The sequence below is a fragment of the Scleropages formosus genome, chromosome 18 (assembly GCF_900964775.1).
Source record: "Scleropages formosus chromosome 18, fSclFor1.1, whole genome shotgun sequence".
Classification (NCBI taxonomy): domain Eukaryota; kingdom Metazoa; phylum Chordata; class Actinopteri; order Osteoglossiformes; family Osteoglossidae; genus Scleropages; species Scleropages formosus.
Window position 1 is genome coordinate 7,387,871 of NC_041823.1, and position 22,887 is coordinate 7,410,757.

Genomic DNA, 22,887 nt, shown 5'->3' on the forward strand with positions numbered 1-22,887 from the left:
CTCCCACAGTCTAAAGATGGAGGAGAACTCACACACACACAGACTAGCTGAAGCCACTTGTCCCAAGCTGGGTCGCGGCGAGCCGGAGCCTAACCCGGCAACACAGGGTGCAAGGCCGAAGCGGGAGGGGACACACCCAGGACGGGACGCCAGTCCATCGCAAGGCACCCCAAGCAGGACTCGAACCCAAGACCCACCAGAGAGCAGGACCCGGCCAAGCGTGCTGCACCACCGCACCCCCGTGGAGGAGAACTGGTCACTCTGAATTACCATCATTCTGCGTGACTGAATAAGTGCGTTTGATTGCCCTGTAATGGACTGGTGTCCCACCCAGGTGGTACCCGGCCTCACGCCCTATGTCTCCAGGATAAACTCCAGACCACCACGACTCTGCATCGAACGACCCGTTATTGAATATGAATGAACGATTACAAAAATGAATGTGGCGATTAGTTCCATCCTGCCGACTGTACAAACGCCAGATTTTTTTTGTTTTCAAGTTTACCGTCCAATGAAGTGTGTCCCTCGCTCTCTTTTCATCTTTTACTGTATCCACTCTTTTGCATCATTTAGCCTGATCTCCCTAATCCGTGGGTTAGTTGTGGCTGATTAGTGCTGGGTTTTGGTTTTTCCGTCACGATGCCCGGTGTCCTTGCGGGTTTTAATTCTCTCAGCGACAGTTAAACGCGGCGGACGAATTGATCCGGCGCAGAATTACATAAACAGAAGCAGCCTTTTGGGAAAAGGAACGAAGTAACCGCAACCAATTAGAGCATCTCGTGTGAGCTGCAGCGTCGAGTCGTTTGTAGGGAAGATTTTCGATAACATTTGTCTTGGACCGCAACAAATCAAGATACTCTCCCATCCCAGGCCCTCTATGTCTCCTCCAACAAAAGCAGCTCTAAAAAATGATTCTTGGCCAGAACGGTACTCGTTCTCTTTCTGTGTTCCTTTGCCACTGTTCATATGGGACATTTTATTGTATTACGTTTTTTTTTTTTCCCCCCTTTTTTTCCAAGGAAACAAGCTCTGTTTTTCTCCAGATACAACAATTAAGACTGACTTTGGACCGAGTTTCAAAAAGTAAATAAATCTAAATCGCTTTCCCGTGGTTTACAAACTTACCACAGTATCCACTGAATTGCTCCAACTCTCAGAATCTACTTTGTAAAAATTTGAATCTGTTGCTTTTCTTTCTTTTAACTTTTTTTTTTTATTTTTTGCTATTTTCTCTGCATTCCATGCTAAAATTTTCACTGCAGAATCACTTAAATTGGCTCAGTCATGTAATTGTGTTACACGCCTTGTCTTGGCTAGAAACGGCCCAGGAATAAGAAAATACTTGTTTAGGCATCCGTGTTCTTCAAAAGTCCACGTGCGGCGAGCACATGATTCCCGAGAGGCTTGTGTTATTAAGTATTAATAGTGTCTGCTTCTGGCTTGGCTTAGGAACACAGACCAAGTAGAGATCTGCAAGAAAAGAAGGGGAAGAACAAATTTTTGGCTTCTATTAGTCGCCGAGCAGGTACTTCGACTGAGCTGATGTTGCCTGCTTTGTCTTGCGGGCGCAGGGGCCACGTCCAGGGCTACGAACCAGCAACCTGCTGGTCGCAAGGTCAGGCTGGCAAGGCTGCGCCTTCCTGCCGAACGGTCCAAGCGCTCTCTCCCGATGGTACCGGCTGGCGCCTGCCTCCTCGATCCAGCGGTGCCAGACCTGCATTTGGCACGAAGCACTGCGTTGTAGCCCGGTCCTCCTGATAAATAAATGCATTAGAGCCCCAGAGTTGATACGGAGTGCGTCGAACCCGGCCATATGGTCTCCCCGCAGTGTTTCATTAAGAATTTAAGGTCATTGGAATTCAGGCTTCGGTATACCAGAGACAGTTTTGTTTTCTTATTCACACAGGTCTTCAGCACTGTCCAAAAAATGCACTGCGAAATGTTATATTATAAATGACTCCGACAATTAATGGAAAGTTTATGCACAGCACTATTAATACAAGCATGCAACCAGAGTATACGGTGAAGAATGATAAGAATGTGTAGTATTTTATCTTGGGTCTGGATTTCTGTGTTACTAGTGTGTGTTATGCTATTCATAACAGGCTAAAATAAATATTTAGAGAGCAGCCCAACGAAAATAGCAAAGCTAAGACATTCATGAAAAAGAGCATATATGTATGTATATAATTTTTTTTTCGGCCTGTAGCTTCAGCCTTCTACTTCATGTCAATTATTTCAAACTGTGCTAGTAAGAAGGACTACGGTGACAGCTAAATAAAGAAATTAATTATTATTATTATTATTATTGCTAGCGCTGATTATTTTGGATCGAAAGACTTCCAGTTTGAATCTCACCTACTGCTGTAGTACCCTTGAGCAACGTAATTAGCCTAAAATAGCTCCAGTAAAATTACCCAGCAGTATTAATGGATAAATAGCTGCAAGTAGTTTTTAACACCATAAGTTGTTTTGGAGAAAAGCATCAGCTAAATGAATAAATGTTAAGCAAACAGAAATATATTAATATAATAATAATAATAATAGTACAGTTTGTGGTACTCTGCTCCTGGAAGTTTAGTTGCAGTAACTGACCCAAACACATATGTTGCACATTTTACTTTGTAAGAATATATTATATACTTAAAGTAGTTTTCAAGCTATTTTTAACATAGTGTATTTGATCTATTGTTTAACATGAATATTAATAAAGTGATGATGACTAATCATTTGTAATAAATGCAATACATGTGTCTTTAGGCCAAAGTTCTTCATATCCTGTTTCAGTCATTTTTGCTCGTCTTGGTAAATCTTTCGACTAATAAAGAGAGTCATGAAAAGGGATTCCTTGCCGAAGGTGCACGCTGCCAGGAGCCGGGACGCTGAGGCTGCACCATGGTAAAAATGACTCAAGTCGTGACTGTCCACCGTCCCCCTAAAGGCTGCAGATATTGCTTCCTTTTTTGTGGTGCCGAAGCCTGAACCGTTTCAAGCTGACGTGTCGTTTATGAGCGCATAATTAAGCGAATGACGACCGTTCGCCTGCGCTCGTGTTCTGGCAAGCGCTCCGGCAGTCTGCTCGAACAGCTTATTACCAAATGACAAGGTTTATACTATTCAAATACCCCAAAATAACCAAGGGAGTGTCTTTTTGGCTCCAAAGTGTGGCTGACCTTTGCGAATGGCGTGCGATTGTCATCTGGGTTAAAGCTGCGAACGATAGAACAAATGTTTATTTAACGATAGTTCTCGTCCAGTTTAAAACAAGTCATCGGGCGGGAGAGCCGGAGGAACATCGGCGGCTCCGGGTCGGCGTGTCGGGACAGGTCGTCACGGGGGTCGCGCGAGGCGGCCTCCTCCGGCACCGCATCCAGCCCGGCGGCGCGTCTCCGAATACATCCAGGGTTTGAGAGCAGAACCTCTGGGACTCGGTCGGGATATAAATTATCTCAGCCCATCTGAACCCTCGCTGCTCTACCTTGGCTGACGCGCAGAGAAGGTTCTGGAAGAAACCTGTGGCCGGGGAGCATCCGCACCGTTCGGCTGAGGCTCGGTCGCTACGGAGGGCCGTGCATTACTGCTCCTACTCCTCTTTTATTTCCAGATCAATAGCTGGTGCTCTATAAACCAGTACACATGTTGCCCGGAACGCCGTCTCTCTGAAACGTAGCCCCCCGGCGCAGTTTTTTCCACGCTATTTTAGTTTATCTACTCAGACTGTCACTGTGGACACACACATAAATCACACCGAAGCTGTTCCATCTTTCTTCTTAGTGTGTGTGTGTGTGTGTGTTGGACTTGCACTTGCACTGAATATGAGCGTGGTGCAAAGGGCTAGCGAGGCTGCAGGTGGGGTCCAGTGTGACTTTGGTGGGTGGAGGGGGGGGGGTTGTACAAATGTAGTGACCACTTGGCAGGATTCAGAGAGGCTGCGGAGACCGCGAACGCGTAAACTGCAACCGACCGAAAGGTGACGTCAGCCGGGGGGAGAAGAGCAACACGCCTCTGTCGACGGCTGCGATGCGCCGAAGTTGCCGTGGGTCGGGGATCCAGATGGGGCAGCAGGAGCAGCGGAGGCGAGAAACGGAATAGTGCGCTGCTGAGAGCGGTCGGATGGAAACTGACAGGGCGAGACGTCCTCGCCAGGTTGCTAAGCACAAAACACACATAACACACACCAATGCGCGTGTCCAGCTCCAAGAGCACAAGGAGGCCGTGTTCCTTACGAAGGGACACTCGTGCAAGAATTGTCCAAGTTCCCGAGTCGCATTTTATGGACATGGTGTAAGTGAGAAAATTCATGCGAAACTCATAAAATGTGCATCCCATAAGTAATCAAATGTGGGTAAAAGTTACGCATATATTACTATTTATCTGACTCGTTTCCCTATACCAGCTTACAATATTATATTTGTAAACTAAGTTATTTACAATATTTTACCCATTTGTACAGCTGGGTGTCTTCTACAGGGTCACGTAAGGTTACGGTGACACAGCGAGTAGCGCTGCTGTCCGGTGCGAGAGGACGTGAATTTAATCCCTGCTCAGTCTGTGTGGGTTTCCTCTGGGTACTCTGGTTTCCTCCCACACTCCAAAGACATGCTGTTCAGGTTCCCCTAGAGCATGTGTTTCACTGATGCATGGATGAGTGACCCATTGTAAGTAGTGTAACTAGCAGTGTAAGTCACCGCGGTGAATAAGGTGCGTGGGCTGGTAACACTACATAGTGTTCATTGGAAGTCAACACTACATAGTGTTCATTGGAAGTCACTTTGGACAAAAGTGTCTGCTAAGTAAATAAATGTAAATATAAATATTACACCACCACAGGAAGAGGAATTCAAACCCAGGTCCTGCTGCATGGCAGCAGCTCTAAGCACCATGCCACCTGCTGCTCTTACACCGTGATCCAAAATGCAATAAACAAACCATGATAATAGTTCACTTTGTCTGCCCGAAGTAACGAAACGCACAATTTAAATAGATAACTGCCGAAACCCGTTAAATGGCATTTTTTCACACCATTTATGTGTTTGAACTGATCCTAAGATTGCCAAAGTGCTGTAGCGAATCTAAAAATATGACATGTTTGTCACTGCCAACTACAGTCACACGTTCGTACGTTCAGGCTCAGGTCTTTCCTCTATGTCTATGCTCACACTGTGACACGGCACGGGGAGAACAGCTCTGCGGTTCCCTGCGAATCACAAACTTTTGATTTAAGCTCCGGAGTCGAGCGGCCGAGCTGCAGCATCTCCTGATGCCCCAGACTCTTTGCTCAGATGAAACCCATCCGTCACGTGTAATCGAACCCGGAGGACCCGAAGGACGGGCGTCCGGCAGAGACGCGCACCATCAATCCTTCCTCAATCCTCATGCCCAAACCTGAGGAATTACAATACCTGAGGAAGCTCAAGGCCCAAAATCCTACCCCAGAAAATAAAGTGAGAGGGGTTCACAGACCCCCCACCCCAAGACCCCGGCAGCCCCGCGGACACTTTGCGGAAGGAAGAGGGGCCAGATTTCGGAATCAGCCCTGGAAAATCAGAGATGTGGGAAAAAGAGCAAGATTTCCCCTCCAGCCGTCATTACTATACAAGTTTGAGACATTCCCCTCAAGCCATCCCAACATGGCAAGTACAATGAGCTTTTCTGTTCCAACACTGCTTTGTTGCATGTCGCAGCTCTTAAAATCTCTGTCCCCCATTTCTGTTTCCCCCTTCCCACCGCCTCCATGCACATGAATTGACATTATTGTCCTTGAGAAATTCATGTACAACAATGAATGTCAGTATTTGACAAAAAAAAAAAAAAAAAAAAAAAAAAAAAAAAAAAAAAAAACTCTGAATGAGTGTTGACTGGAGCACCAGACTCTGAGCTGCTGAATGGGAGAGCCACGTGTTGTGCAACACTGCCCCCTTGCGGTAGTGCCTGGGAATTGCACCACTATAGCATACTTTACCGTACTGTACCGTGAGAGTCCTCTTGGGTGGTAAAGCAGTCAGTATGAACTGGAGTCTCATACTCACTGGAAAGAGAAACAAAGGAAATTAGAAACGGAATATTAATATCAGCTACATTATTCAGCTGCCTAGCAAGTGACCTTTATCCCTGACACAGCTGAAAGTTTTACACTGCATTAATAAAATTGGGTGTTAAGAACAAAAACTTTTAGCTAAAGTACTTGGGAGCTGAACTGGGACTTGAACTTGCAACCTTCTGGTGACAGTAACTGTATTTTCTACCAACAACTCTGCAGTATCTGCTGCTGCCTTAATAATATGCAATATATCGAACAATTAATGGACACATTTAAACTTGATGTCTCATTGTAACAAATATGTAGTTAAAAAGGGAATTAACATGAATACTTGGCAGCTGGCAGCTGCAAGTCAATCTGCAGTAAATGGGAAGGAACGTCGACAATAATCAGTAACAATAATGGGGAAGCCTGTTGCATGTTGGTCAAAGCATCACCTTGTTACTGAAGGACCTGGGTTCAGATCACACCTCGTACTATAATATTACTCTTGATCAAGGTAGTATTTATGAGAAAAAGTGTGTAAACCCTTCGGGATTATGTGGAGCTTCCATTAGTTACACTGCATTCACTTCCTTTAACAGATGTGTTAACTAAATAAATGTCAATGATACTTTTCTCCAAAGCAACTTACAGTGCTATTTAAATTTGTTTACCCATTAACAGTGCTGATTAACATTTTTTTTTTTTTTACTAGAGCAATTTCAGCATAAGTATCTTGCTTAAGGGTATTAGAAGTTGGAGGTGAAACTCAAACCACTGATTTTTAGGTCCAAAGGCAGCAGCTCTAACCACTACACTTACCAGCTGTAGGGCATATAAGGGTTCACATACTTTTTCCACCAATGACCTTGACCTATTTGTTCAATGAAGTATGGAAATCTATAATGCTGTGTGTTAAAGACGACTGCCTTTATTATTAGGACTATTATGACCAGTGACGATCATATCACATTTTTTGGACCTCTTCATACAGCAGTCCAAATAAATGGTTTACAATTTTTTTTTCCCTCATAACATTACTCTGAAAATGATAAAAAAAAAAATTAAAAAAAAATCACTCTGCTCAATAAAAAGGTAAAACCGCTGTACAAACATTCTACGCTGCCTTGAACAAAGGTACCTGATAAATAATAGTTAACAATGAACACTGCAAGGATCACACCACAACTTCAACACAATTGCAATACACCATTCTTAGTTTTGCTCAAGAGGTTTATTTTAAAGAGTAACAACAGCTGCAACACGTTTTGCGTCAGATGTTTAATATGCAATTTTTAATAAAACAGTTATTAATGCACGTTAAAACCAAGTGGCTTTACAGCCGTACTACAAAATGTGGACGTGGCACTTGCAGGAAGTACCATGACATTTTCTGCATTGTCAACGCCTTAAAACCCTGAAGAAGTCATTCACACTAGTTTCTGTACACTTGTTAGTACTTCTTAATCTTATTAAAAGTACATATGGCATTTTAAGTATTTAAGTGCGTCACACGTACTGTATGCTTATGGTACACGTGATAAATGTCGAGTAATCCCTTTTAAATTATCTGAACAACAGAGCTTATTGTAATTCTATTTGAAGGGAGAAAAAAAAAAATCAGGCTTTTAGAGTTCCAAGTATCTATAGGTTAATCCCTATTAATACAAACAGGTTCTAAAATAGGAGGTTTTCATTGTCAATTGTGCGCCCTTGCTGTAGAGTGTATTTTTTTTAAAAAAATTAAATGCTATAAAAGACATTTAGGAGAAAAAGTAAGAGCGATTAAGGCAAATTTCTCAAGATTAAACTACAAATATGAATGCTGTCTCTAGTTTGGCTCAACCTAAGGCAGATTGAGGTTCAAAAAAGGTTCTCAGTCAGTATTAAAGCAAAGGAAAAGGCAGCGAAACTCTTCGTTTCAGTGTTCGCTCTTAACACCTTACAAAGTACAACTCGCAGCTACAAAATACCAAAAAATCTAACAGAATTGTTCTTCATCAGCCAACGAATGGATGGATAGTTTCCACCGGGAGAAGAAAGCAGATCAGGTCTCCATAAGAAGTCTTCTGGCCCCCACCCTCCCCAAACCACTGAAGATGCAGCAGATCCTGCAGTGAGACTTTAAACACAACGCTTCTCTTCCACACCAATAAAACAACGAGAAACAGATGTTTGCAACAATATGCTGTATCATGAGATTAGGAAAGCTGGATGTCAAGATTAAAGCTGTAATTCACACAAAAGGATACGCAAAAAGGAAAAGAAATATATTGTAATATACTATGGAAAAATGTACATATATGTTTTAGACTCTCTTTAGCTTTTACTCCATTATGTAAAAGGATAAATTGCTTCACTCATATTTCATCAGTTTTTAAACATATTCAGATAAATGCAAGCATATAGCATGATATGTTTGACATATTTAATTCTGCCATAATACTCTTTGATGTGGGCATTTTAGAAGTGCATTTTATGCAGTTTTTTTAAAAAAAAAAAAAAAAAAAAAAAAAAAAAAAAAAACAAAACCTCAGTGATTTGAAGGCAAGACATCCTCCTCAAAATACTGCTTGAATTTCAAATTTAAACTGAAAGCTGTCCCTTTAGGTTCAGCCTCTCCTGAGTTGTTTGAAGAGATGCGCCCTCTAGTGGCCGTGCGAGGGGCCATTCTGTCACACTTGGCAAGACTTAAGGTCGCTTTGCATGTGTTCGTACCACGAAGAGTTGCCACGCGGTCTGATGGGGACCAGGCGCAGACAATCAATGTTGCCGCAAAGTCACACGAGCATGAACGGAAACACAGGACTTCCATACAGGTCCCAAAAAAGCATTCAACATAAGCAACACCGATCACATATCAGATACAGTCCCTATTACGCAACATTTTTACCTGCAAGCAAAATTTTTGCATAAACGAGCTGCCCGGCAGGTTGCGAAGAAGATGTTGGACAACAGCTGTTGCACCTCTGTGCCACACAGAAATATGTGAACCCGCTGCTCTCAACCGAAACGTCATCAATGACATGAATTCAAGTCCGCGCATAAAAATTGAGCAATCAGCAAAAAAGCAGAGAAACAGGAAGTGTGGGGGCCATAAAGTGTGCAGAGAGAAGCCAAAAAAAAAAAAAAAAAAATCTTCATGAAAGGTCGACCTTTCTTACACTGATACTATAAGTTCAATCAGCAACAATCAATAAAAAGCTCACATTTTCACATCCTTATTACTGTGCAACATCTCCAGATTTACATTGTATTTTATCCAAATTGTTTACAATATATTTATTCAACTGTATAAAACTCAGCACAGCAAACTGTGCAAGTTGTCATAGTAGAACTAGCTATATACGCCACTTTTTCAGAGCTGCTCTGATTTATAGACTTCAATTTGCTTCTAGCTATCATAGATCTGCGTATTCTTATTTTACTACAGTGATAAAGACATTAAAAAAGAGGTTTATAGTCTATTTTAGCTCAGCTTTCCTCTCCAGACTTACTGCCAACTACCACTAATCCTTATATCGTATTATCATGTTATCATAGAAATAGATTTCATTTAACGTAAATGTTTTACATTACGCATAAAACCCGGACAGCCACTGGCTGAATTTCAGAGCGACTCACCACAATCAACTAAAGTGAAAGGTCACAAAAATGTCAAACAAGTGCGATTGTTTTGTGGGAAGTAACATTGCTACACTTTTTCGAAGTAGCTCTCGAAAAAAAATAAAATACCTGCTGAGCAGAAGTTTGCAAGTGCCTGGCCTCAGTGGCATTCATAATGTACCTGTACACACATTGCTATATACAAATATCACCCGCGCCCCAAATATTAAACAATGCTTCAATATATAATATTCTTCATTGGCTGAGGTTTGTAAAAATGTACATTTCAGGCAATGTACGTAATGTAAATTTGTGAAGAAACGGAAAAATCTGGATCGCAGCTGAAGGGTGAGCATGGGACGGGACAGACTGCAAACTGTTTATATTGAAAACAGCTGAAGTACAGCCAGCACTAGTATTGTAAGAAAAAACTTGGTAAAACTGTTAACTCCAAAAAATGTGTTCTCCCATCACCCCTTAATAAAAATAGCGCAGCGAAAAAAGAAAGATTAACCGATGACGCAAACTAAGAGAATGCAGTCGTGCACCGCTTAACGACGTTTCGCTCAACGACTGACCGCACATACGGCGGTCCGTAAGATTATAATGGAGCTGAAAAATTCTTATCGACTAGTGTCGTCGAAGCGCAACGCGTTACGTGTTCGTGGTGGTGCTGGTGTAAACAAACCTAACGCGCTGCCAGTCGTATAAAAAGTACAGGTGGTCCCCGATTTACGAGGGTTTGACTTGCGGTTTTTTTTCCCCAACTTTATGATGGTGAGCTGGCGATAGACATTCGGTAGAAACAAAACTTTGAATTTTGATTTTTTCCCAGCAAGCAATATGCAGAGTGATACTCTCTCACGATGCTGGGCAGCGGCAGCGATCTGCATCTCCCAGTCTGCCACGAGAGGTTATGTATTCTATTAGGCGTATTAAATGCATTTTTGACTTACGATATTTTCGACTTATGATGGGTTTCATGGAACGTAACCCCATTGTAGGTCGAGTACCACCTGTATAGCACAAACAGTTATGTACAGTACATTATACTTGATAATGATCATAAACACGTATGTTACTGATTCATGTTTTTACTATACTGTACTTTTTCATCCTTATTTTAGGGTGTACTCTACTCATGAAAAACTTTACTCTAAAAGAGTATGCTGTGTTACGCCAGCAGCAGCGTCATAAATCTCTCGTTTACCACGTCTCGACTGCATCGAGGCTATACTATCTAGGTTTGTATAAGTACATTCTACGATGCTCGCACAACGATGAAAGTGCCTATGCATTTCTCAAACGTTGTGCGAACATCATAAAGCGATGCATGTCTGTATGCCTTCTAGAGAATTCAAACTCCTACGATTACTTGTGGCCACTTGGGTTTCCTTTCCATGTATACTGCCTTTGTGTCAAAGATTATTAACATGTGTGTGTGTATATGTATGTATGTATGTATGTATGTATGTAAAATGCACCAACATAAATGCTTATTTCCTGGTGTATTCCTGTTTCAAATGAAAATATAAAACAAGCGCTTCCCTTTAATGTGTCGTCCAGTAGCTTATTGTAAATGGATGGACATCACTGGGTACAGCATCTCTCCTCTGCCTTCCCTCCACTTGAAGATATCTACACTAGTCCTACACAACACATATGCCGCTCCAGTCGTTCTAAAAGCAAGCGTGGGCTTTTCGGAACTTCTCATCAAGCCAAACCTGTCAGATTGCTGCAAGTTTGTATGTGGATGTGACCCACAAACACTAGGTCTGATTACGCTCCATTCTGTTTGGATGCAACCGAGCAGACCGCCCCTTGTACCGAACTTTCATAGCACAGTGCACTTCACAGCGTTCAGTTCTGGAAAGTCTCAGCAAGGACAAAGTGACGTCCACACAACGCGCATCTCGCGCCGTTTCTCAGTCGGAGTTCCTGTCTTTGCCTCGTTTCCCTGCATTCAGATGTCAGTTCTGAAAGGTTGTCTCAAGTTATTGGTGTGCAGTAGTATCCTCTCGTTTCAGACCTGAAAGGGTTGCGATTCCCAAAGTTTCTTCTCTCTCCTGTGCTCAGACCAGTTGCCGGTGATTAAGCGGATGTGCCTTCTTCTACCCAACAATCTGCAACTGTGCCGAACTGGTGTCCTTAAACCTGAGAATGGAGGACATGGTCCCGGCAAGGTGTAGGAGGACTCAGCCTGGTGGACAGAGGTCTCCAGCAGAAGTATAGTTCAGAGAACACCGAATCTCCACTGCAATCTCACAGTTTTCCTCGATGTCCATCAAAGTTATGGTGGAGGAGCTCATGGTTCAAGAGACAGATATTAGCTATGTTGGGTGTGATAGCTTCGTGGGCCCCATCGCTGCTGAGAAGCAGGGTGGACCAGAAAGGGGCAGGTGTGGGTCCGGTCCAGGACACGGAGCTCATTCCGTCAGTAGTCGATCTCCTCCATCACCTCCATGACGATGGTGCGTGGCCCAGTGAGGATAAGGTTGCTGACCGTCTTGTAGTCCAGGGACAGGACATTCAGGCCGTTCACTGAGACGACAAACTGGCAAACCTTGAAGGAAAAGGTAGAGAGAGAGAGAGAGAGAGAGAGAGAGAGAGAGAGCGAGCATTTCCATTGGCTTAGTTTCATTACAAATACATGTCTAACTATCCTGAGTCAAGAACCCTGTAGAGAATAAACATTTTCATACACTTTCCCATGTTTTCTTCTCACTGCGCAAAAAGCTGCAAAACTGCACCTTCTCAACTTTGCTCCAACTGCACCGACTGCAGTGAAATCTCACGCCCTGCTTGTCTTGGATCACATCCAGCTCTTAGAGTCCGACTCCGACCAGCGACAGGCAATTTAGGGGCCAAAAAGCACATGTGAACGCTTTACGCTTACAGACCGCGGTGTTGCTCCATCTACCACGACTGCTTTCAAAGGTATCTTAAAAACAAATTAAAGACTATTTCAGGATTTGAAACGTATTTTTACAGAAATATCTCAGAATCAGGCTCTCGTTTCAGCAGGAAGATAGTCACGGGAACAAACAGCTACAACTTGGCACGCACTCTTCATATATGCTTAGCAGTATTTACTTAAAACAGGTCACCTCAACAACCAGAATCTAGTAACACAACTAGACCAACTGTCCCATTTCTGGACCTTTTCCCGCGAGTGACACCACAGACTTCTTAAAAGGTTGTATTACAGCCTCAACACATTTTTTAAAAATGAGCTGACACCCCATTTTCCACACCTTTTCTCTTCTGAGGTGGGGGAGCAGAGGGTGCAGTGATTACAGCCACCACTTTTGGACTCCAAAGACCGAGTCTGAAGTCCACCTCCTGCTGTCATACCAAGGAACTTACCCTAGACACATTTTTTTTTATCCATTTAATCACCCAGATGTATAAATGGGTAAAAAAAAAATTAAGAAGTTTATCCACTTGAGTTATTTTGGAGGTAAAAGACAGATATTATTATTATTATTATTATTATTATTATTATTATAATAATGCACGACTAGTACATACTGCTCTAAAAATTATAGGATGGGAAGAGAAACGACCCATACAGGAGTTGTACGAGGTATCTATTTTAAAACAAGCAAAAAAAAAAAAAAAAAAAAAAAGACATATTTTACATGAGAATTTTAACATGTTACCCTCAGGGAGACGATTTAGGATTCTGATGTGTAAATCAAATCGTTATACAAATTCTTTTGTGCCAACTGGGGTTAAATTATTGAATAGAGAATTTTAAAACTGAGATTTTAGATTGTGTACAGTAGGTATTTAATATATTTTGATTGTTGCTTTTTGTCTTATTTTATTGTATGTTATGGTATGCATTGTTTTATGTGAGTCCAATGTTGTGCACTGGCTGTGTCATGGTTGTCCAAGAGAAATTTCCCAGGAATGGAACAATAAAGTATATTCTATTCTATTCTATAAAAGGGCATGGAGGCCCACTGTATATTCACAATGTGAACAAATTTTACCTGTTTAATTTTTACTTATTTTTTAAACGCCTTGGTTATATTTTAGGGGCCGTGGTGGTGAAACGGGCTTGGCCGGGTCTTGCTGCGTGGGGGGTCTAGTGTTTGAGTCCTGCTTGGGGTGCCTTGCAACAGACTGGCGTCGCGTCCTGGGCGTGTCCCCTCCCCCTCCAGTCCCATGTCCTGTGTTACCAGGTTAGGCTCCGGTTCGCCACGACCCCGTTCAGGACAAGCGGTTTCAGTCAATGTGTGTGTGTGTGTGTGTGTGTGTGTGTGTATGTGAGGGGGGTTATACTTTAACATTTGGGTTTTGATTTATTCTGCCTCAGTTAATGCCAATTTTCTATCACCCCAATCAAAGTGAACGTATTAGCTACAGGAGAACCCTGCACAGGCCCACTGTAATACACTACAATGGCCAAGAAGGGTGAGCCACCACTGGTACTTGGACACCTAGAGGTTTATTCTTCCCCCACTTCCCTGGCTTGCAATTTTTTTTTTTTTTGTTTTCCTTACTTCTATTTCATATCAGTACTGTAGCACTGACTAGACTGTGGTGTCTTTCTTTCCATTATCACTTGTGTCAATCATACATATTCTGTCGTTAATCGCTTCATCACTTTGTTGAGACGAGTGCTATAAAAAAACAAGCAAATTTAAAGAGAGATATAGGAGGAGTCAAATGAAACTTTTTGAACAGCTAAATGCGCACAATTCCAGTAAGTACGCGTCTTATCGCATTCCCAGAATAAATGTGACAAAGTGCATTGCTTGTATTCAAAGCAGCTGTAATGTCCTCGGAAATATCTTATGAAGGCTTAGTGATTAAAGGTAATTTCCACGAATGAGCTTAAAATTTTGTTGTTGAATACAGAGAAATGTGTAAATATGTAAAATAAATATTTTCACAGCCTACAAATGTCACAAATGAGTTAATGAATTTAAATCTGCGACAATTATGTGCCAGAAAGACACAGTGCACACGTGAAACCGTAATCGTAAGACAATGAATCGGTGCCTACGGCATCAAACCTGTCAGTCTCATCACGATAATATGAAGACAGGTTCTGCACAATGTTTACTGCCTTTAAACCTGCCAGGATAAGGAGAACTGATAAAGAAAATCTGTAAATATGGGTGTGACAGGGATACTACTGTATACTGTACTACTAGCAAAAAATCCAAATTATTTTCCATACACCATCAGTTTTCTTAATTTGTTCGTATTATGGAATTATTATTATCTTTACCATTGTCATCAGCTTTCTGTGCTGACCCTGAACGAATCCCTCCCCCCCCCCCCGTCCCTCAGAACTGCTGAATCTCTTTCAAGGGGGGGTCTCAAAAACACATGTCATTCAGAGCCATTTCTTTTTAGGTCTCCTAAGAGCTTCAGAAATAAATCATCATCTGCACTATAGTTTATGTTTTTTTTTAAAAAACACATTTATGCATATAGACGTGCTAATCAGAGTAGCCAGCCATACCACTGGGGTTGTTTGTAAAACTTATCTAAAAGAAAAAATTAATAAGTTGGTGGAAATCTAAGAGAATGATTTAGTGCTGTTAGTGTAACTTAATGTGACTCCACTGCAGCCTAACAAAACATTCAACATGCACAGCTCCAACCCACAGCTCTATTCTCACATAACACTTTTAACCTGAATTTTACCCACTTCTGCAAAGCGGCAAATGTCACAGATGAACGGCGAAGATAAAGGCTTCCTCTTAAGTCAGGAGCGTCCAATGAAAACCACACCAGGCACATGGCCTTACTTACTGCCTTTTCTAGGGGCCAATTTTAAAAACGCACTCAGTCAAAAACAAAATATCTTCTCTTGAGGAATCTCAAAAGCATGGCAGTCAAGCTTTGAATTTTTTTGTATGAAACTAATACTTTTCCCCAATGTATTTTTTAAAATTACATTTTTAAAATTTTCTTCACTGTTCTGTTTTCTGAAATTTTTGTCTACCCTGCAGCGAGTGATAAAGGGGTTTAGACATCAAGCCCATGGGTGGCTGCAAAGTCCACCGAAAATGGTACAAGATGGGGGGAGCGCGGTGGTGCGGCGGGTTTGGCCAGCGCCCGCTGTGTGGCGCAAGGCCGGAGGGGGAGGCGACACAGCCAGGACGGGACGCCAGTCTGCCGCAAAGCACCCCAAGCAGGACTCGAACCCCAGACCCGCCGGAGAGCGGGATCCGGCCAAGCCAGCTGTGCCACCGCACCCCCCCTTGTCAGCAAAATTTGCATCAAAATAAGCCACAAAAATAAACAGATCTACTATGACATAGCAGTAATGGATAAACCGAACCCACTTCCATCATGCCCCTCGTACCTTCATTCCAGCTGCAGCCGCGGGGCCGCTGGGATCCACCGCCTGGATGTGGCAGGGCTTGTTCCCCCTCACCACAAACCCCCAGCCTACCGCATCGCCCACGATCTAAGAAAAATAAAGTAAATAAGGCAGGGCTATAGATCACAGTGGACAATTCAGTACTAACTGGACCAGTCCGGTTTGCAAAGGAAACACACAGATGCACAGCCCTCTGGGAACTGACACTGTACACATGTAGGAAATTTGAAGTTTATCTTGGAGAACAGTCAGTGAGACACGACTGTACATTACTTGATTGTTTGTAGGAAAAGCATATTTCTCTACGATGCCAAACTGCTTACTAAATGGCTTGTTACGGAACGCACGTCTTTATACCCCCAGTACTCACTTCGGAGAAAAGCATCTGCTAGATGAATAAATATAAATGTAAATGTACTTCACGCAGCAAATCTGGGGAGCACAGCTGGGACCGTCGGGGTCCAGAGCCCGGCAGGTTCTACAATCCACATAATCAATCTGTATCAGTGCATGATTTATATGCATAAAGACCAGGTAAGGTGACTTTCTGTGCAAATAATTACTTAGCAGTGAATAAACAACAGGCTCCGGGTTAAGTGAAAAGGAAACCAGAAGACTGAAAACCTTTTTACAAAGAAATGAAAATGTTAAATTAGGTTTTTTAAAAATCACTTTTTTTGTGCTCTCAGCGGTCCCGCTCTATGGCCTACATGAGCAGCCAAGCACTCGTGGCATGCAACGCTAATTCGGTGTGCACTGCTGTGTAAAATTCCACTTAAACTTTCTTCCAAATTATTGCTGAACCCCCCCCCCCCCCCAGCATTTAGGAGGAGGACACCCTGTGCCAAATCAAGGCAAATTGGGGGCTGCATTATATGGGAGACCCTGGGTAACAAATAACACTTTGCATCATAACCATCTCAGAGGTTAAGTTTGTGCAAGCTGCACACACAGAGTGGTGTGTGTCCAGCTGTGTTAAAGCCCTTTTTGTGTCTGCAGAGAGGCTGGGCCGGGGGGGACTTACCGTGAATGTCTTCTTTATGTACGGGCCCCCGGGGGTTTGCAGCTCCTCTGGGCTAACTTGCCTCTTCAGCACTGTGGGAGGAGGATGGGGGTGGAGGTCAGAGGTCAGCGATTCACACTGCTGCCGTTTGAGGCCGAGCAGAAATACAGAACCAGCATCGACAATATATCGAGAAAACAGAAGATGTCGTCGGTTGTGACTTCATATACAGTATTCAGTGATCAAGAGCTACAGGAAATATCTAGTTGCAGTCATTGCAGCGAAAGGTGTTACTGCCAGTTACTGAGTGAATGTTACTTTTTCAACGTATGATCTTTCACACCTTGGAAATAAGTCACTTTTTCTCTCTCAGGTTTTGTTCATCTAATACTAGAACAGACAACTGATCAAATTTAATGTCAAAAAGTTGCAAAAATAAAAAAAGAAAAGGCAGGAAATTCTTTTTCACTTCTCTGTATATTGAAGAATAAAATTAATGGAATTATCCATAATCTTTTGTGTATGGCTAAAAATAACAAAGAACACATTAAATATTTTAATGTTCATTTTGAAACACATGCTTTCATTTGTCTTGTGTATAACTATTGCTCAATGTGTAATTTCCACTGTTTACTGTTCAGTGTTCTTCCAGACAGCACATATCCTGAGAACAGACTTTTTCACTTTAATTTGAATACCAGTCCAGATATTTATATGATCTTGCATGTGAACTGAGAGGAAACTGAGCACTTTTCCAAATGTCAAAGCCAAGACTATTAGACATAACTGGCATTTGGCCCAAAAAGCCCAGCTGTGAACAAGGGAAATCCAACAGTAATCTCATGGTAATCTCATAGTAACCTCTCCTCGCTAGTTTAAGACCCCAAGCACCTCCTCTTCCTCAACACACAATGGATACTGACAAAGCACATTCTTAAAAGAAAGGTAGAAAGCACATAGGATAGGAAGAAAATCTTTCCTAAAAACCATAATTCAAACACTTTGGAAGCAAGGTATAAACTGAAGAAGTTGCATATCCTATGTGGTGAGGTAAAAGGTCTTTGACGACTTAGTACCAGACTAAAGGAGGACAGAGCGATAAGGAGAGGTGGCAATGAAGAGAGAGACAGGCTGTCAATGAAAGGGCTTCAAACTAAACACACACTGCAGGACACTGTGAGCCTCTGATGACAGACCAGTCATCTCAGAGGTTAAAGATGCTTCATCACAGCAATCGCAACCAGACACGGAGTTTCCACCAATGGCGCCAATTTCATGGAGCTCAGCCAACCGATGGACGATGCAGGTTACAGGTAACGATTTTCCAGACCTGGACAGTGCGGAAGCCTGTGAGGACAAGGAGAGGTTGCCCCTCCCTGTTTTATATCTGAAAGTACAGGTTGCACTGGCGCCTCATCACTCCAGGGCTGTGTGTTTGGATGCGGGTTCGAATCCGGCTCACTTTGCGTAGAGTTTGCATGTTCCATGTTCTTCGCGGGTTTCCTACAGGTGCTCTGGTATCCATCCACAGTCCAATGACATGTGCTTCAAGTGGATTGGTGACCCTGAACTGCCCTTAGTTTTTGTCTCTGTGTGTGATTTCCCTGCAATAGCTTCCCATTCAGGGTATACTCTGCCTCACACCCTACGCTCTGGACCACCACGATCCTCAACCAGACAAACAGTTACCGACAACGGATGGATGGACACATGAACATCAATGCCTGGATACTCGGATGTTCAAATCAAAGTAAATCTCGATTTACAGACAAACATTCCTGATTAATATGCCACAGAACACATGACCAGTTCAGGAATGTGCATCACGTTTGTAGCTGCCAGGTTCTCCCGAAAGTGCTACTTATTGCTACCCTTGAGAAAGAAAATCTGTGCACTCCCATCTGAAAGTGAGAATTAAAGTAAATTTTTCTGAAAGTCCGGGATTACCTTATGTGTGTATGTGGAGTGAGTGAACCACACCATAAACCCCTCCCATCGCTCTACCGGCTTCAACCTTGGCATACTTACAGGCCCAAGTGTGTTTGCCACGATGGTGACCGTTCTGACCCAGCACACTGCTGGGACGCATCCAGCGAGCACGCACTGCTCCTCTGCCCTCCCTCGAGAACAGAGCTCGTCGTTCTGGCCAAAGCGCCCGACTTTCCACCGATTCTTCCAGAGGCCCTCAAAGCGCTGCGTAGCCTCGCCACTTTGTAACAACACTTCTAGCCCCAAGCACAAGAAACATCGTCAAAGGGTGTTTCTTTTTAAACTCAGTTGCCTGGCTCTGTCCTTTCTTACCCCATGATTTGGACAGGGGTGTGTCTGCAGCAAAGCTTTTAAACCATTTTTATTAGAAGTAGTGCACACAAATACAAATGACTGCAGCAGACATGATACTGTTTCTCTCTCAACATTTCCACGAATATAAAAATTCAATAAATTTGCATTCATTTTCATTAGTCACATAAATGCAATTGACAGAAAACAGCACGGACAATAATTTATTTTAATGTTAAAATTTATTGTGGGTGAAAATTTAACAACACTGCTATAATCACAGTTTAAATTCATGAAAATACACTAAAATTTATTTTTCTGTTTATTTAATCTATTTTACTAACTTTTTTAATATCCACATAAAATCTAATTTATTGTTAATAACAAGAGTGAGTATTGTTATAGGTCACGTATAAAACACGTGAACTGAGAGTGCACTCCAACCTCTGACACGAATCATCCCTTTTGGGAAAATAAAGGAAGAATATTTGGGAAGTGCAATATTGGACAACACAAAACATCCGTCGTGCGCAGTAAAAATTTTAATTTTGGGATTTAAAGTCTTGTTGGCATCCATCTAGGAGACAGAGTTCACAGGAAATGAAGAGAAAATACCCCGCACATCCTTGAAACATACTCTCTCTTCCTGAACTCATTATTTTAATAGCATATTCAGTAGAACAGGCCATTCCCCAACAGGGCAAAGAGACCGTGTTGTACCCACGTCACTTTTATGATTCTAAACTAAACAAGCAAAGGAATTGCACTTTGAGTTCCAACAGTAATCAGGTGGACTTGAACCACCTTTGCCACATCCTCACTGTGATTATGTGCGATTATCCCCTTATATGTGTGTTTTACATTGCTCTGCTGCATAGATGAGACAACGATTATAAAGACTTCAGCGCAGTGCATCTAGACCTACAGATCACCTTGGGTAAAGGTGTCGGCTAAACACTGCGTAGGCACTGTGCACCGCTTTGGAAAAAAGTGCCTGCTGAATGAGAACCTATAAATGTAACTGTGATACCAGGGCCATCCTTGCTGCTCCTGGGAAGCCATCCCACCTGTCAATCCTATTTGCTTCCAGGAGTTCATCTCGCAGGCTTAGCAGCCATTGCACAACACCAAAACAGCAGCCAAAGGGACGGGCCCTGCCAGCCTCAAATTCAACACTAACCGCTGTTCCTCATCTGCTCTGAGGGCCTCTGCCATCCCCAGGATTCCTGATGAAGACCAGACCAAGTAAGGAATGGGAACGTAGCAGGCAGCCTTAATTATACTCTAATGGACGCTGAATTCTGACGTGTTCCAAAGATTATGGACGCATGTCTGCACCTCTCCATTCTGCTCCCCAACTGCTTCCTGAAGACCCTGTAGCGGAGCGAGGGACTCGGAGCTGGTCAGGAAACCTTACACTGCACCCGAGATTGTCATTTCAAGCAGTGACTGCGTTCGACTGGAAAACCACAGATCTTGCAAGTCTAAAAACATTAATTCATTTATTTTGATTGAATTTAGGGGGGTGCGGTGGCGCAGTGGGTTGGACCACAGTCCCGCTGTCCGGTGGGTCTGGGGTTCGAGTCCCGCTTGGGGTACCTTGCGACGGACTGGCGTCCCGTCCTGGGTGTGTCCCCTCCCCCTCCGGCCTTACGCCCTGTGTTGCCGGGTGGGCTCCGGTTCCCCGTGACCCCATATGGGACAAGCGGCTCTGAAGATGTGTGTGTGTGTGTGTGTGAGATTGAATTTAGGGGGACGTGGTGGCACAGTGGGTTTGACCTGGTCCTGCTTTCTGGTGGGTCTGGGGTTTAAGTCCCGCTTGGGGTGCCTTGCGATGGACTGGTGTCCCGTCCTGGGTGGGTCCCCTCCCCCTCCAGCCTTACGCCCTGTGTTGCCAGGTTAGGCTCTGGCTCCCCGTGACCCCGCATGGGATAAGCAGTTTCAGACTCTGTGTGTGTGTGTGTGTGTGTGTGTGTGTGTGTGTGAGAGATTGAATTTACACTGATTTGTTGCGGAGCTAACTTGACCCGTTTTTACACAGCCAGTCGACAGAAGCAGAACACATCCAAAGAGGATTGTAGGACCACTTTAATTCAACTCCTTTCCACAGCGATTACTTTATCTGGTGTTCGTGAGTACTAGTGATAAGTGACAAGATGAATAATTTTAAATGTTTACGGGATGAACTGGGTAACAATCTGGATTGAATAGGAGCTTGTATTTTATTTTCATTCATTTTAAAGCAGTTTTAATGTAGCTTGAAATTAAACATATTAAACAGTCTTACATATTGTTTATTCGTCATAGTGATATTGGAGACTTTGAGAGGACATAAATGGTAAATAAATCGAGGGGTGCCTGTATCATTAAGGTACTATTGATTGCGACTTAGAGGTAAAAGTGAGAATGCAGTTACAGATAAAACAATCAGACTTCTAGACCCCACTGTGAAGACCCCCTTACCTGATTTGGGGTTGCACAGCACAGGGGGGCTGCTGCTGAGGGTGGGGCTACTGCTGTAGTATCCGCTGCTCCCGCAGCTGCTGCTCATACTGCTGCGGCGGACGGCCGACACCACCTTGATCTCCTTACTGGGACTGACTGGGAGAGAAGGAAAGGTCAAAGTCATTCAGTGTTAACTACAAATACACATACACACACTCCTATTCAATTCACACCTTTATGGGAATGACTGGAAGAGTGACGGTAAACAGTGACACTGTCAATTTCTACACGAACAAACCACACATTTTCTTTATTTCAGTGGCAGATGCACACATCACAAGGATTTTATATATCTACTGAAATCCATTCCCTCCTGAGACACAGCCGCTCATTTTTGTCCACTGAAGAGGACACAAATATTAAAATGCATGTCCCAAAATTTACATTCTACCAAGCTCAGTCCAGATGCAAAAAAAAAAAAAAAAAAAGAGGAAATTCTACGCATACAAGTGATACCACATGTGTGGGAGTGGAATATTGACAACTTCCAAGATATTCTAGAAATATATCCAAAAAAAAAAAACTTTTTTTCCTGGGTCTCAGGAGGATTTGAACATACTCCTTCCATAGCTACATTACATGCTCATAATGTTCATAGCCAGGAGTCCACCTGTTTGCCAAGGTTTTTCCAAGAAACTGTCTGACTGGAGGCAGCCACCAATGCCATCCATTTTGCCGTTTGGATTAGTTTCCCGAATTGCACCAAAGCGCAAAAACCACACCGGTTAGAACCTGCTGACAGCAAAACACTAACCATACCTATGCTACTCTGCTCTGAACTTGCCAGCACAGATCCTTAACCTTGAATCTGTGATTATCGCAATTCACAAATCAACGTTTGGACCTTATTCTGGCAGTAAAACATTAAAATTAGACAAGAACTGGCAGAGACTCTGGAAGAGGTCTTCATTCATCTGGTACCAATAAAGGTCACCTTAGAAAACCAAGTAACAGATTTTCTAGAACTCCCCGTGGCATTCAAAAAACTAAATCCCAAAGAACCAGGAATTAGGTGGATTGGAGCAGAGGCTTGAGCTGCCTCAGTGGAATCAAAGGCCCTGGGATTGAATCAGTGCGTCCACTGTAGTACCCTTGAACAAGGTACTTTTACATTGTTCCAGT

At 43.0% G+C, this 22,887-nt stretch overlaps 1 protein-coding gene across 3 annotated transcripts in view; it reads right to left on the reverse strand.

Moving 5' to 3' along the window:
• Positions 1-10,476: 10,476 nt before the first annotated feature.
• The window catches only part of deptor (DEP domain containing MTOR-interacting protein), a 36,990-nt gene continuing 24,579 nt past the window's right edge, over positions 10,477-22,887 (reverse strand). For all 3 annotated transcript variants that reach the window (XM_018763038.2, XM_018763039.2, XM_018763040.2), the window contains 4 exons: positions 21,724-21,861; positions 17,002-17,072; positions 15,960-16,064; positions 10,477-12,191 (listed from right to left, as the gene is read on the reverse strand). In XM_018763038.2, coding sequence (XP_018618554.1) covers positions 12,063-12,191; positions 15,960-16,064; positions 17,002-17,072; positions 21,724-21,861 — 443 coding nt within the window. In that variant the 3' untranslated portion in view covers positions 10,477-12,062. The remainder of the gene's footprint in view (positions 12,192-15,959; positions 16,065-17,001; positions 17,073-21,723; positions 21,862-22,887) is intronic.